The sequence below is a fragment of the Spermophilus citellus genome (genome assembly GCF_964194105.1).
Source record: "Spermophilus citellus genome assembly, chromosome: 7".
In the NCBI taxonomy this organism is placed as follows: domain Eukaryota; kingdom Metazoa; phylum Chordata; class Mammalia; order Rodentia; family Sciuridae; genus Spermophilus; species Spermophilus citellus.
In genome coordinates, this window is record NC_138188.1 from 27,291,218 (window position 1) to 27,305,466 (window position 14,249).

At 49.7% G+C, this 14,249-nt stretch overlaps 3 protein-coding genes across 4 annotated transcripts in view; 2 read left to right on the forward strand and 1 right to left on the reverse strand.

Annotated features, from left to right (window-relative positions):
• The first annotated feature begins 72 nt into the window (after nt 1-72).
• On the forward strand, nt 73-3,245 carry MANF (mesencephalic astrocyte derived neurotrophic factor). Its single transcript, XM_081301124.1, has 4 exons — nt 73-229; nt 942-1,069; nt 1,730-1,871; nt 2,962-3,245. The coding sequence occupies exons 1-4, from the start codon at nt 145-147 to the stop codon at nt 3,144-3,146; spliced, it is 540 nt and encodes a 179-aa protein (XP_081157250.1). The 5' UTR covers nt 73-144; the 3' UTR covers nt 3,147-3,245.
• A 1,070-nt stretch (nt 3,246-4,315) lies between these two features.
• RBM15B (RNA binding motif protein 15B) lies at nt 4,316-8,135 on the forward strand. Its single transcript, XM_081301123.1, has one exon. It carries the CDS (start codon nt 5,117-5,119, stop codon nt 7,811-7,813), a length of 2,697 nt encoding a protein of 898 aa, XP_081157249.1. The 5' UTR covers nt 4,316-5,116; the 3' UTR covers nt 7,814-8,135.
• A 3,465-nt stretch (nt 8,136-11,600) lies between these two features.
• DCAF1 (DDB1 and CUL4 associated factor 1) overlaps nt 11,601-14,249 on the reverse strand; it is a 72,066-nt gene continuing 69,417 nt past the window's right edge. For both annotated transcript variants that reach the window (XM_081301119.1, XM_081301120.1), the window contains one exon: nt 11,601-12,592. In XM_081301119.1, coding sequence (XP_081157245.1) covers nt 12,534-12,592 — 59 coding nt within the window. In that variant the 3' untranslated portion in view covers nt 11,601-12,533. The remainder of the gene's footprint in view (nt 12,593-14,249) is intronic.

Genomic DNA, 14,249 nt, shown 5'->3' on the forward strand with positions numbered 1-14,249 from the left:
TATGGCATGTGGACCAATGAGAACGCGGCATGTGGGAGGGCGCGGGGGCTGCCCGCCAATGGAAAGCTCCGGCGTGCGGCAAGTACCCCAAGGCGGCGCAGCGCGGCGGGTGCGGTTCAGTCCGGGCGGCAGCGGCGGAGGAGGATGTGGGCTACGCACGGGCTGGCGGTGGTGCTGGCCCTGAGCGTACTGCCAGGCAGCGGGGCGCTGCGGCCAGGCGACTGCGAAGGTGCGGGGGGCCGGGGTCTGCACACAATGATCGGCTTCGCGACGGCGTTGAACCCAACAAATTATCGAGCGGGCGGGGGAGACGGCGGCTGTTCCCAGCGGGGTCCACCAGAGGAAAGGCCTAGAAAATATTTCCCAGGCCTAGAAAACACTGGTCGGATGAAAACAAGTGGAGACTAGCTCGTACAAAGAAATTGGCCTGAAGTCCACATCACGTCGGAGTTTTTGTCCCTTCCCATTATTGTTCAGAGATTCCCAGGAGCGTCCCGGGTCCAAGACCCAAAAGGCCGGTCCTCTGTACCGCGCCAATCTGTTGGCCTTATGAAACTGCACCTCGGGTTTTGGTGGTGTACGTGGAAAAGAGCAGCATTTTGTTTGTTTCTCTTCAGCCTCCAGTCTATCCATTTATGAGGTCATAGTGAGCCCCGTCTCAAGGACACGTGTTCACTTTCGGCTTAACTTGATGAAAGGAGCAGGGAAGAATCATTTGTGGGTCACTGGGTGTGATGCTTATTTCTCGCATGCTCTGAGTGTACAAAGAAACCCCAGCAACATGAAGCAGGGTTCTGTCCACCTGTGGGTACCTGAGAGAAAAACAGTGATGGAAAGACCTCTAATGATGTGTGTCTGTGTGTCCTGTAAGAGTTTCTTCCTGTTGGAATGGGGAGACGATTTGGTGATTGCTGAGCATCTCCCTTCCCTCTCTTTTCCAGTTTGTATTTCTTTTCTGGGAAGATTTTACCAGGACCTCAAAGATAGAGATGTCACATTCTCACCAGCCACTATTGAAAAAGAACTTATAAAGTTCTGCCGTGAAGCAAGAGGCAAAGAGAATCGGTTGGTGAGTAGCTGGTGACCCTTCTCTGCTGGCCCTGGCTCGTGTTTATCTTCCACTTCACTGTGGGCCAGCTATTCTGTCTGAAAACTAATGTGGGAGTGAAGTACCTTTGACCTCACCCAAGTGGCATGTATTTTTCAGGCGTAATATTTTTATCTTATTAGTATTTATTAAGCACTTACTGTGAGATAGGCACATCAGGGTAGAAAAATGACTAACAGACAAACAGTGCAGCAAATGGGTATCATGAGAGACCAGGATCATTCAGTGGTGGGAGGATGCTGATTAGATAGAACAATCAGTGAGGGAAGGGTCATCATCAAAGTGGAATAGAATCATCCCAGGCAGAGGAGACAGCCAGTGTGAGTGTTGAGGCTTGAAAGAGCATGGTATGTGTGAGGACAGAAGTTAACAGGATACCTGCAGAGTGGGCCAGGACTGCTTCAAGGACAAGAGCCCCATGGAGGAGTGGCTTTTTTATCTTTAATCTCTGTGGCAGTCTCTGGTTTGTTTTTCTCTACTAAAGTTTTGAACCCTGGTGACTTCTGAATTCATCTGGTGGCTTTTAGTTGAGACCGAGCATATGTTAAGACCCAAAATGAGGCTGTGACAGAGAGAAATGTTAAGTGCCACCCTGAAGACTGTTGTCCTTTCTTGCTGTAGTGTTACTACATAGGGGCCACAGATGATGCAGCCACCAAGATCATCAATGAGGTATCCAAGCCCCTGGCCCACCACATCCCTGTGGAGAAGATATGTGAGAAGCTAAAGAAGAAGGATAGCCAGATCTGTGAGCTAAAGTATGGTGAGTATGACCAGACCTTTTTCAACAAATGCTATGCACCTCTGAGCTTAATTTCTACCTTGGAATGGAAGGTAGTGATCTAGAGCCATAGTGAGTCGGGTATATAGCATAGATGGCACTCAGTGATGGGATGGGGAAGAACCTAGTATCAAAGTGGGTGAAGGTCAGAGTAGGTCCTTCATGTCAGCAAACTTTGGAGGAGGCAGGCATTAGCGAAAAGGCTAGCTACTGGAAGAACATTCCATGCAGAGAAAGTAGGACGTCTAAAGGCAGACAATGGCATGACAGGTAGAAAGGCAGGTCACAGGGGCCTTGCATATTGGTGAGGACTTTGGTTTTAGCCTGAGTGAAGTTAGGCGCATTAGAAGTTTTGAGCAGAGAAGGAATGTGATCTTACTTGTGTTTAACAAGTTGGTTATTGCTTCAACTTCTAAAGACCTTGTAATCTTTAGCCCAAGAGTGTCAGGAGCCATAGCATCTCTGGCTGAGACCACCTCTGGTGGCCAAAACACAATCCCAATCTTTAGAAAGAATCAGGACCTCTTCGGCAAAATTTAAACACAAGTGTTTTTATTATGCCTCAAATGTCCAAGTGACTAAGTTTATTCACTTGTTAAGGGTGCTTTGTTTTCTCAATGATCCTGATAACAGGGCCATCTGGCTGGTTCCATGTCACTCTGGTCATAGAGTAAACCCCTGACTCCAGGTCTGTGTTTATGAATGGAGACTAGGGGATCTATCTGCTGTGTCACCAACCTAGAGGTATCATTCACTAATGACTGTGCAAGAGGCACTTAGAGGATGGAGTGGTGTTTCTCCTCTAAAGACTGTATGGCCTCTTCATACTGCATGTCTGATAGTATATGACACTCATAGTCTGAGGCAGCTCTCCTAATGAAGGGGTCAGTTCCTTCTTGGGGCAGTAGGTACTGACACTTCTGCATATATCTATAGATGTCTTTCCCCTGCCGCCCAGGGCTGGTTGTTTTACCGGATGATTTGACATGCAGGGGGTGACCAGTCATGGGACATTAGAGGAGTATGGGTGCTCCCACTCAGCCATTAACTCTCTCCCTACTCTCCATTGCAGACAAGCAAATCGACTTGAGCACAGTGGACCTGAAGAAGCTCCGAGTGAAAGAGCTGAAGAAGATCCTGGATGACTGGGGGGAGACTTGCAAAGGGTGTGCAGAAAAGTCTGACTACATCCGGAAGATAAATGAACTGATGCCTAAATATGCCCCCAAGGCAGCCAGTGCTCGGACTGATTTGTAGTCTGCCCCATCCCTGCTGCACCTGAGGGGAAAAAAACAGTTCAGCTGTAGCGTCCCAAACGGCCTTTTTTGTAATTTATTTTTTAAGTGGGCTCCTGACGATATCAGATTGAAGCTTGGAGCTTTCCTGATGATGCTGGCTCTACAGTGCCCCCGTGGGGGGATTCACTTCCTTCTATTGATGGTTTACTCTAGGACTTCAAAGTGTGTCTGGGATTTTTTTATTAAAGGAAAAAAAAAAACTTTTTTAGCTGTCTTTGGAGCGATAAAGTGACTGCTGAAATAAGATTTCGCCCCAAAATGAGGATCCTACCAGATGATGCTTTCCAGTTTGCAAAGAGTCTTGGGGTATATCCCATTCTGTCCCTCAGCCCACCAGTGCTGAAAATACCAGGGCAGGTCACACGGGCTGAAACCAGCTGATGTGAGTGGGTTTTGGAGGACTGGAGGGTTATCAGGCACCTTAGCCTGATGTTGGCGATTTGACACCCCCAACTCCTGTCACTAGGAGAGGCTAGAAGCTGCACAGTTCCTAAGTACAGAAGTTGAGTCTAAAGTACTTGGGAGGACTCCGTACAAGCAGAATAGGGTGCATGGAGTGTGGTTTTCCACAGTGATACCCATGTATTCAGTATTGGCATTTCTAAAACTTCAGCTCTTTGACCTCTTATTTGCTCATCAAGATTTGTGATCTAGGTCTAATGTTAGTACTACCCTCTGACACCTACTTGGAGTTTTGCTGCACTGGTTTATACAAATAAGCCATGAAAGAGCTGCATTTTTCCTTTGTGTACCCTAGATAACAGTGGAGGTCCTTAGGGCTTATGGGGCTTATGGAATTCTGGTGTCTAGCTGCTCTCTGGTTATCAACAAGAATTGTGGCTCAGTTGAGACACTTGCTCTTCCCACCCACAGAAACCACCTGAAAAGACCTTTGCTAAGTTTTCTGTTGCTAAAGGGCCTTCTTAACAGCTTGCCCATGGAGTTCACTGCTGTCTCTTCCAAGACCTTTCCTATTGTATCTGCTGAAATGTTTTCTGACTATAGGAGGAAAGAGCTGGGTGTGCTCTTCCTCATCCTACAGGTCTGCAATGGTTCCACCAACTATCCTTGGAGCACCCTGGCCCACCCCACCCCTCCCCTCCTGGGGGTGAACAAAGTTCTGGCCACTGAGATCAGCATGGCAAGCAATGGTTAACTACTGGCATCATCAACTTCTGGCTTCCTTTACCCCTGGCGCCACAGCCCTGCCTTTCCAACTTGGATGCCCACAGCAGAAGGTTGGACCTAGTGGCACAAAGGAGCCTATTCTGACTAAACTGCAGGTGCCTTATCTCTGCCTGAACCAGGCCCAGCCAGGTCTCACTGCGTTCATAGCCACGATTCTCAAGGCCTTTCCAGGACTACTACCTGAATGCAGAGAACGCTGGAGATGTGGGTTTTGGACAGGGATCAGGGATGTCAACTCTGGGCCCCAGTCAGAAGACAACATGGCAGGGGATAGAAAAAATATACATAAAAAACCCGCTGGGTCAAGATCCCGGATTTTGACACCCATGGACAATCAGCACTGGTTCCAGCACCCGTAGAAGAAGTTAGCCAGACTCGGAGCACCTAAACTTAGACTGAAAGCGCGAGGCCCAGTCCACTGGGGCCGCGCGGTGGCGCCAAGGCGCGCTGTCCGACCCACTCCTTTCCTCGCAACGAGATCACGTGGCACAAGGCGGCGCAACCCGATGACGTACGCCCAGAGTAGCCCTCTCCCCGCCCACAGAAGTCACGTGGTAAGTCCGGCGCAGCCTGACTACGCAACGCCCAGCCCCTCGGCGCCGCTCCCGCCCCGCCCCGCCGCCACAGCCGCGCCGAGTCCTTTTGTCCAAGATGGCGGCGCCGGGGGCGCTGCCTCCTGGGCCGCGGCTGCCGCCGCCACTGTGAAAGGCTTACGGGCCGCCCGCCCGCCGCGCCGGCGCCATGAAGCGGCAGAGCGAGCGAGACTCGAGCCCGAGCGGGCGTGGCTCGTCATCGTCGGCAAAGCGGCCGCGGGAGCGCGAACGGGAGGCGGAGGCGGGCGGGCGGCGAGCGGCGCACAAGGCCTCCGGCGGCGGCACCAAGCACCCTGTTCCAGTGCGAGCCCGCGACAAACCCCGCGGTAGCGGCGGCGGAGGAGGAGGAGGAGGGCATCGCGACGGCCGGGGCGCCGGCGACGCTAATCACCGTGCGAGCAGCGGGCGCTCCTCAAGCTCTGGCGCCGGCGGTGGGGGACGCGGCGGCAAGGCCTCGGGGGACCCGGGCGCCTCGGGCGCGTCGCCCCGCGCGTCTCCACTGCCGCCGCCCCCACCACCTCCCGGGGCTGAACCTGCGGGTCCCGGCTCTACGGCCGCACCGGAATACAAGACGCTGCTCATCAGCAGCCTGAGTCCCGCGCTGCCTGCCGAGCACCTGGAGGACCGGCTCTTCCACCAGTTCAAGCGCTTTGGCGAGATCAGCCTACGCCTGTCGCACACTCCAGAGCTGGGCCGCGTGGCCTACGTGAACTTCCGGCACCCGCAGGACGCGCGCGAGGCCCGCCAGCACGCCCTGGCCCGCCAGCTGCTGCTGTACGACCGCCCGCTCAAGGTAGAGCCGGTGTACCTGCGCGGGGGTGGGGGCGGCGGCGGTGGCGGGAGCAGCCGGCGAAGCAGCAGCAGCAGCGCCGCTGCCTCCACGCCACCCCCTGGGCCGCCAGCGCCCGCCGACCCGCTCGGCTACTTGCCGCTCCATGGAGGCTATCAATACAAACAGCGCTCACTGTCCCCGGTAGCCGCCCCGCCCCTGCGGGAACCCCGTGCCCGCCACGCTGCTGCAGCCTTCGCCCTGGATGCTGCCGCCGCCGCTGCTGTGGGTCTATCCCGGGAGCGGGCCTTGGACTACTACGGACTGTATGATGACCGCGGGCGCCCCTACGGCTACCCAGCAGTGTGTGAGGAGGACCTGATGCCCGAGGACGACCAGCGGGCCACTAGAAATCTCTTTATCGGGAACCTGGACCACAGCGTGTCTGAGGTGGAGCTGCGACGGGCCTTTGAGAAGTATGGCATTATTGAGGAGGTGGTCATCAAAAGGCCTGCCCGTGGTCAGGGTGGTGCTTACGCCTTTCTCAAGTTCCAGAACCTGGACATGGCCCACAGGGCTAAGGTGGCCATGTCGGGCCGGGTGATTGGCAGAAACCCCATAAAGATAGGCTATGGCAAGGCCAACCCCACTACTCGCCTGTGGGTGGGTGGCCTGGGACCTAACACCTCGCTGGCAGCTTTGGCCCGGGAGTTTGATCGCTTTGGAAGCATTCGGACCATTGATCATGTCAAAGGAGACAGCTTTGCCTACATCCAGTATGAGAGTCTGGACGCAGCCCAGGCCGCCTGTGCTAAAATGAGGGGCTTTCCATTGGGTGGTCCAGACCGTAGGCTGCGGGTGGATTTTGCCAAAGCAGAGGAAACTCGTTATCCCCAGCAGTACCAGCCCTCACCCCTCCCTGTGCATTATGAGCTTCTCACTGATGGATATACCAGGCACCGCAACCTGGATGCGGACCTGAGGGTGCGGGACAGGACCCCCCCACACCTTCTATACTCAGACCGAGACCGGACCTTTTTGGAAGGGGACTGGACCAGTCCCAGTAAAAGTTCTGATCGCAGAAACAGCCTGGAAGGTTATAGCCGCTCTGTGCGCAGCCGTAGTGGTGAACGCTGGGGGGGAGATGGTGACCGGGGCATGCCCAAGCCCTGGGAAGAGAGGCGCAAGCGGAGGAGCCTTTCCAGTGACCGTGGAAGGACAACCCACTCTCCTTATGAGGAACGGAGCAGGACCAAGGGTGGTGGGCAGCAGTCTGAACGTGGCTCAGACCGCACCCCTGAGCGCAGCCGCAAGGAGAACCACTCCAGTGAAGGGACCAAGGAATCCGGCAGCAACTCCCTTAGCAACAGCAGACACGGAGCTGAAGAGCGGGGCCATCACCACCACCACCATGAAGCCCCAGACTCTTCTCACGGGAAGAAGACAAGAGAGAGCGACCGCAATCATCGGACCACTGAGGCGGAGACCAAGCCTCTTGAAGAGCCAAAACATGAGACCAAAAAACTAAAGACTCTTTCAGAGTATGCTCAGACACTGCAGCTAGGTTGGAATGGGCTTCTAGTGTTGAAAAACAGCTGCTTTCCAACATCTATGCACATCCTAGAGGGGGACCAGGGAGTTATCAGTGGTCTCCTCAAAGACCACTCTTCCGGGAGCAAGCTGACTCAACTGAAGATTGCCCAGCGCCTTCGACTGGACCAGCCTAAGTTGGACGAGGTCACGCGTCGCATCAAACAGGGGAGCCCCAATGGCTATGCAGTACTCCTAGCCACCCAGGCAACCCTTAGTGGGCCTGGCACTGAGGGGATGCCCACGGTGGAGCCAGGCCTACAGAGGCGGCTTCTCAGGAACCTGGTCTCCTACTTGAAACAGAAGCAGGCTGCAGGGGTGATCAGCCTGCCAGTGGGTGGATCCAAGGGCAGAGACAGCACAGGCATGCTCTATGCCTTCCCTCCCTGCGACTTTTCACAGCAGTACCTCCAGTCAGCACTGAGGACATTGGGCAAGCTAGAAGAAGAGCACATGGTGATAGTTATAGTGAGAGACTCTGCCTAGCCCAAACCTGTCTTTCCCAGCTCCATGTTTGTGTCACAAAAGCAGTTATTTTAAAATCTGATCCCTTCTCAACCCTACTCCCTTGGTTTGAATTCTCTGCTGGGTTATTTTGGTTTATTTGAAGGGGAACAAAGTTCTGTCCACCACTAAAACTAAGTTCTTAGATTTGGGGGGGGGGATTTTTTTTTTTAAACAACTATGAGAAGGGACTCTGTTACATTGACTTCTAGTGTACAAGATACTGTCTGCTGTATTCTGTATTTTTTTATTTTTTGACTAACTGTATGGAAAGTTGTCAGTAAAGCCTTTGTCAGAGGATGGATTTCTAATCCGTTCAGAGTCCTGTTTAATCAAGTTTTTTCTTAAAAGAATGGACAGTTTACCCAGTGTATGCCCTATGTCATGTTTGCAACAGCACTGATCCAAAAGTCCTGCTGCATCAGTGACTCCCAGCTCTTCATGCTGAGTTGACTGTTCTCACACTCAGTTTTGATCTTAACTGAGGGCTGACAGGCTTCAGTGTGGGTCCTGAGCCCCGTACTGCACTAGCCTGAGTAAAAGCCAGTGCAGAGGGGGTGAGCCTGAGGGGTCTGGGCCAATAGCTACTGGTTGTTGGATTTCATTTTCCCTGCACAAGTGTGTGTCCATCAGTTTTGAGCTGTGGCTATCAGACAAAGCCCCCAACTGTAAGCCTATTCAACAGTCGGTAGTTTTCAGCAGTTGCATGATCTTGTACGTGAGGGAAGAACAGTGCAATATTGACGCCAAGGAGTCTCAGTAATTGCAGCCTCCCTTCTAATTTAGCCCAGGGGTCTCCAGTGTGGGAATCAGCTGCCTCCAACTCCCAGGGCCCCTGTAGGCCTTATGCTGGAATGGGGAATTGGAAGCAAGCTGCCTTGGTTTTGGGTTTTTTGTTTTGTTTTTTTTTGGTATGTGATGCTGGGGATTGAACCTAGGGCTTTGTGCATGCAGAGCAAGCACTCTACCAACTATTTCCCCAGCCCTGCCATGGTTAACTCTACCCAGGTATTTATGATTTGGGGGTGTTTGGTCCTTCAGGGCTGGTGTCCATAGAATGGGACTATGCCCAGTCATGCCTAGAGCTTTGTGTAGTACAACTAATCCCTGGATGGGAGTACTTTTCATTTATACAGGGGAGTGTAGTAGGTTAGAAAGATGCCTGTTATAAGTGACATAATGGTTTCTTGCTCTTATACAATTGGAGAACACAGAAATGGGTATTTCTCTTGGAGAAAATGAGGCCACAGTGGCTGAGGTGCTGGGCAGTGTCAAAGCCACACAAGCCCAGCTGGAGAGGAAAAGGATGGGGAGGCACTCTCTACCTTGGAGGGGAAGACAGCCTGAAGGAGTTTTAGAATTCTGCCTTTGCTTGTCTTATTAGGTAGTAAGACCAGGGCTGGCAAACTTGAGTTCAGCAGTGTCAGGACCAGAGAGGAAAACTTAGAACCCACAGCAGTTGTCACCATAGAACACAGCCCAAATGCCACTCTCCAGAATGTATGGGAACCTGTATATTCCAAAGGATCATGATCATGGATGAGGAGTGGGCACTCTGGTGAAAGATGACCCTTAAAGTGGTTCTTTCTCCTAGCCATGCCAGTCCTCCAGGTGCAGCCCACTACCCCAGCCAGCAGGTGATGGGATCTGAGAGGTGCTCTGCAGGCCGAGGCTCCCTGCAGGCTACATGGAGTGCCTGTCCACAAGGACAGAGCTATTTCAGAGACACTGGAAATTTCCTTAAGGGAAGTGCTTAAGGAAGTACTCACTTGCTGGGCTTTGCTAGTACAAGAGAAAAAGCATGTTCACAACAAAAACATTAACACCAGAAAGTGTTAGATCTATTTTTATTTGCCTGTTTCTACTTGAGCTGTGGGTATTTAAGCAAGTTGGTCAGGCACAACAGGACACACCTGTAACATTCCAGAGTACTTGGAATCCCTAGAAATAGGAGTAGGCCTTGTCTTGTTAAAGGTACATTGTAGAGTTTTTCCTGCATATCTTTTGACATGCCTATGTAACATGACTCAGCTGCCCTGGTACATCTAGGCTACCCGTCAAGTGCTGAGGACCTAAAATACACCACCAGCTTTCCCAGGCAGCAAAGAGACATGTTAGGAAACCTGAGTGAAGACACCTCAGCCTTTACCCTTTTATCTATCCCCCCAGGGGTGGGGGTTCCCTCTACTCAAAAACAACCACTGAGTTTTGGTGAAGGGCCACACCCCACTGCGACAGACCTCCTCTTCCCTGGACCTCAACCACTTCCTTCTTTTAGCTCTTAAGACACAGCAGGTTCTGGGCTGAGGCTGTGGCTCAGTGGTAGAGTGCTTGCCTAGCATGTGTGAGGCACTAGGTTTGATTCTCAGCACCACATATAACTAAATGAATAAAATAAAGGTTTATACATCTAAAAAATATTAAAAAAAAAAAAAAAAGACATAGCAGGTTCTGTGACCTCTTTACCATGGCTGTTTCGTGACAATGCCCCAGTAAGAAAACCAACTGCAGGTGTCCAGTGCCTCTAACTGGGGTCAAGTTCTGAGATACTGCTTGAAGGCAAACTGACATCACTGGTGGTGTGCAACTCTTCTACATGTTTTTTCCTGGCAAATCATCATTTTCTTAGCCTCTTAGGGCACTTTCCTAAGGGTGTGTTGTCAAGTCAACCAGAACTGTGCTTCCTAGTAGACTGCCCGTCTCCACCTCTGAGACCTGTGAGTGTTCCCATGAGTTCCTGGCAGGGTTCAGGGAGACTGCTTAGCTGCATTAGTGAATAGAATGACGTGCTTTTACTGGATCTTGACTGGTAACTTGTTCTCTCTTCTGGTATGTTCAGTACCAGCAGTAAAACTACCCTACTGCTTAGTGTTAACTCTCCATTTAAAGCTGAGGTAGGAAGCAAATAAAGACGTGAAAGCTCTGCTCTTAGGAGGACCAAGAGATACCCGCAACAGTGCAGGCCCACCTCAGAATGTATGACAAATTGTACATTGCTTCTGAGCCCGGCTGTTGCACCTGTCCCTAGAGAGTTTTAGCCTTCTTGTGTTGCTTGTTTAATTCTTCACAACCAAATGTCTCTCTTCTCTTTTTAGCTATTTGATATCTAAATTAAAAAAAAAAAAAACAAGAAGCTGTTATTTGGGCAAAATTAAAGAGAGAGACTAGTCTTCTATTTATTGTGGGAAGGAAAGCAGAGAGGGGTGAGCAAAAAGGTAGGAGGAACCACTGGTGCTTTCTTCAGTGATTACTGTTTATACATAGGCCAACTGTAGACACCCCTCAAGTATCTACAAACAGCCTAACTGCTCCTCAACCACCAGGACTGCATAGCTAACTGCTCAAGCCCCCTGTGACAGTCCCTTTCAGGAAAGTGATGACAGTCATGAAATAATGATGATAGTCAAAATGCTCTCCTTAGCTTTGTCTGCTCACTCCTCCAAAGCTTGCCAGGAACCCTGCCTTTCCAATCCCACTAAATCCCTTCTCAGGAGCTGCCTTCTTGATCTAGAACATGGGGATAAACAGATGTGTCCAGAGTGGACGATGCTGAGCTCCTCCCTCTGCCCCTGTATATCACTCTGCAGAAAAAGATCCTCCCAAGAGCTGCAGGCCAGGGCCAGACACTGCCCGAGCTACTGTTCTCCAGGGGAGAACATGTTCCCAGCACCCTGTTCTGACTTAGAAGGCATCTTCCATATGACCTGGCAAGAGTTGCAAGTAAAGGAACACCTCACTTAGGTAAAAGAGAACAGGGAAAGGACATAAACAAAGACAGACTTGTAGTTTATTTTGTATTTTTTTAAATAAATACACTTTACATTAAAGAAAAAGGCCTTTGATTTGTAATTTCCACATTGGGGAGAAAGGGAAGAAAAAAATTTTTTTGAAAAACTGAATCACAAAGAAAAATAGAGGGAGTGAACTTACATCCTAAGTTCCCTCGACTCCACAAAACCAATATCCACAATGACCATGCTGCCCCCAAACCATGAAGGTGGGTAAATTTAGGCATTTACTCAGCAAATAAGCAGCGCCTTCCTTCCCACCTCTGGCATGAAGGAAAAAACAAATTAACCTGACAGCAATATGAGGCAACAAAACAGGTTAAAAAATCATATATTATATTTATAATAAAATATTCTTAATCCTTATCAATTTAAGAAACCACGATTTTCCTTTTCATTTAAATACGTATGTAAAAATGCCTCTGTATTGTTCTTTAAACATCATTTTCTTCCAAAGAAAATGAAGTGCAGGGACAAGAGACCTGGTGGATATAAGTTCATACCCTCAGTTATAAATGCCTGTTTTTTGTGGTTTTTTTTTTTTTTGTTTTTTAAGTTTTATAAAAAACTATTTCTTGTTCTTTAAAGAACGTTATACAAAGAAAATATATTGTGAAATAACCCCAGAGACATGTTTTTGTTTTTGTTTTTTTTCCCTTGAGGAAAGATATGTCCATCTTAGGAGAAGTGGGGGAAGCAGAATAGGGCCTAATCCCTGTTGCCTTTTTTGTGGTTGGTATTTTAGAATGACCTTCAGATTCCAGTGAGACTCTAAACCATAATCTTCTGAATGCAGGGCACGAAGGTCCTTGACAGACAGCCCTGGTGAGAAAGGGAAGGGAAGGTATTCTGAATTCATCTGACTCAGTTTCTCGCCTGCCAATCATCTCTTCCTTCCAAGTGGTGATGGCTCCTCATTCATTCAAAGATAAGATGATGTCATCTTCTAAATCAGAGTTGTCAGAGCTGTCAGCTAAAAAGTAAGAAAAGGGAGACTAGATTATGCATTAGGATTATAGGAAGAACCTGCAGCCACATACATTTATGCCTGAGCAGTGTTAATTACCAGTTTCCAGAAAGAAGAAAACACATCAATTAACTCCTTGGAGCTGGCTCTGGAGAACACACCTGTTGCTGGCAACAATGATCAGCCCTGGGACCTTTTTGCTCTCTTGGCTTTCAAAGGGCCTGAACTTCTTGAAGGCTCTGCTTTCTGCCTGTGAAGCCCCAGAGGGACAGGACAAGTGCCCCATGAAGCCTCCTCCATGGCACTTGGACTACAAAGGGCAAGGATGAGGAGAGCTAAAGGCCCTTCTGGTATCCTTAGAGGGATGGGCACTGGCCTTCCTGACCACTAAAAAGGCAAGCTGAGTCCAAGCAAGAGATTTTTCTTAACCTCCTTAGTCACTCCCTTCTCTAGTCCTCAGAAGGCCACACAAAGGCAGAGGGAATGGTCCTAGGATTCAGTCCTCTGCCATTTCTGAATATAATCTAAAGGGAACAAATTCCAGAAAGGTACAGATTAGTCATACCAGAGAAGGAACAAACTACCCAGAAACGAGGCAGGAGGCAAACAGGGAGCAGCTCTTAAGCCCTGAAAGTTGGTACTATCTCTGATAAGAAGCCCCTGCTCGACCTTCTGCCTTCTCAGGCAGGAAACAACACGTTAATACTTCCAGAAGGATCCACCTAGGAATGAAACTAGGTGGTCTCAAAAAGGATCCACAAAGCAAGATCATTAGTTACACCATGTCTATCAGATAAAATTAGAGAAATGTGGATAAGGATTCCAATGTGGCTAAGTGAAGGAAAAGTAAAGGCCTCAATGCACACTTTGATTATTCAATACAAGAAGCTATAAAACAATTTTAACATTCCCAGGAAAGTGGACAGACCAAGTCTGAGCCTGAGGGCTGCACATGTCCCATCCACCTATGCTGGATGTTGCATGTGGAGAAGGACTTTGGCAAGTTGCAAAGAATTTCTTATCAACTTTTCCCAGGTGCCTGAATCAACTCTTGGGCAAGATGAGGGGGAAAAAAAGTGCATGTTCTCAAATCTTCCTTCATTCTCTACAAGCTCCTTTAAAAAAAAATATATATATATATATATATATTTTTTTTAGATGTAGTTGGGCACAATACCTTTATTTTTTTTTAATTTATTTTAATGTGTTGCTGAGGATTGAATCCAGAGCCTCGCACGTGATAGGTGAGTGCTCTACCGCTGAGTCACAATCCCACCCTCTACAAGCTCCTTTGGCGGGGGGGGGGGGGGGGGAACCTCGAAGTGGGCAAAGTCCTGAAAATAAGGATGGCTAGAAAAAACAGTGTTTGTGATCCAACTGGACACAAATGTGGCCTGACTGGTGAGGAGTAGGAAAACACAATGAAGTTAAAGGATACCAGACACACCTGATCAAACCACACCTGAGCAGCTTCTTGGTTGCAGAAGCTCCATAAGGAAGGGCAGGGGTTCCCCGCACAAAGCCAAGCACACACTGTGTCCTGGCCCCCCCTCAGACTTGCCAGGTGCCTATGGAAGATCTCTGAAGAATCCTCATGTTGGTTCACTCCATGAGCCAACTATGCCAGACTCACCCACCTGAGACCTCCTGATCATCAGCTGTG

What these genes read in the sequence shown, in the direction of transcription:
- RBM15B (XM_081301123.1), top strand. Translation starts at nt 5,117, where the DNA reads ATGAAGCGGCAGAGCGAGCGAGACTCGAGCCCGAGCGGGCGTGGCTCG.
- MANF (XM_081301124.1), top strand. Translation starts at nt 145, where the DNA reads ATGTGGGCTACGCACGGGCTGGCGGTGGTGCTGGCCCTGAGCGTACTG. An exon ending in GCGGCCAGGCGACTGCGAAG is followed by an intron (nt 230 to 941) that starts GTGCGGGGGGCC and finishes TCTCTTTTCCAG; the next exon opens with TTTGTATTTCTTTTCTGGGA. An exon ending in GATCTGTGAGCTAAAGTATG is followed by an intron (nt 1,872 to 2,961) that starts GTGAGTATGACC and finishes TCTCCATTGCAG; the next exon opens with ACAAGCAAATCGACTTGAGC.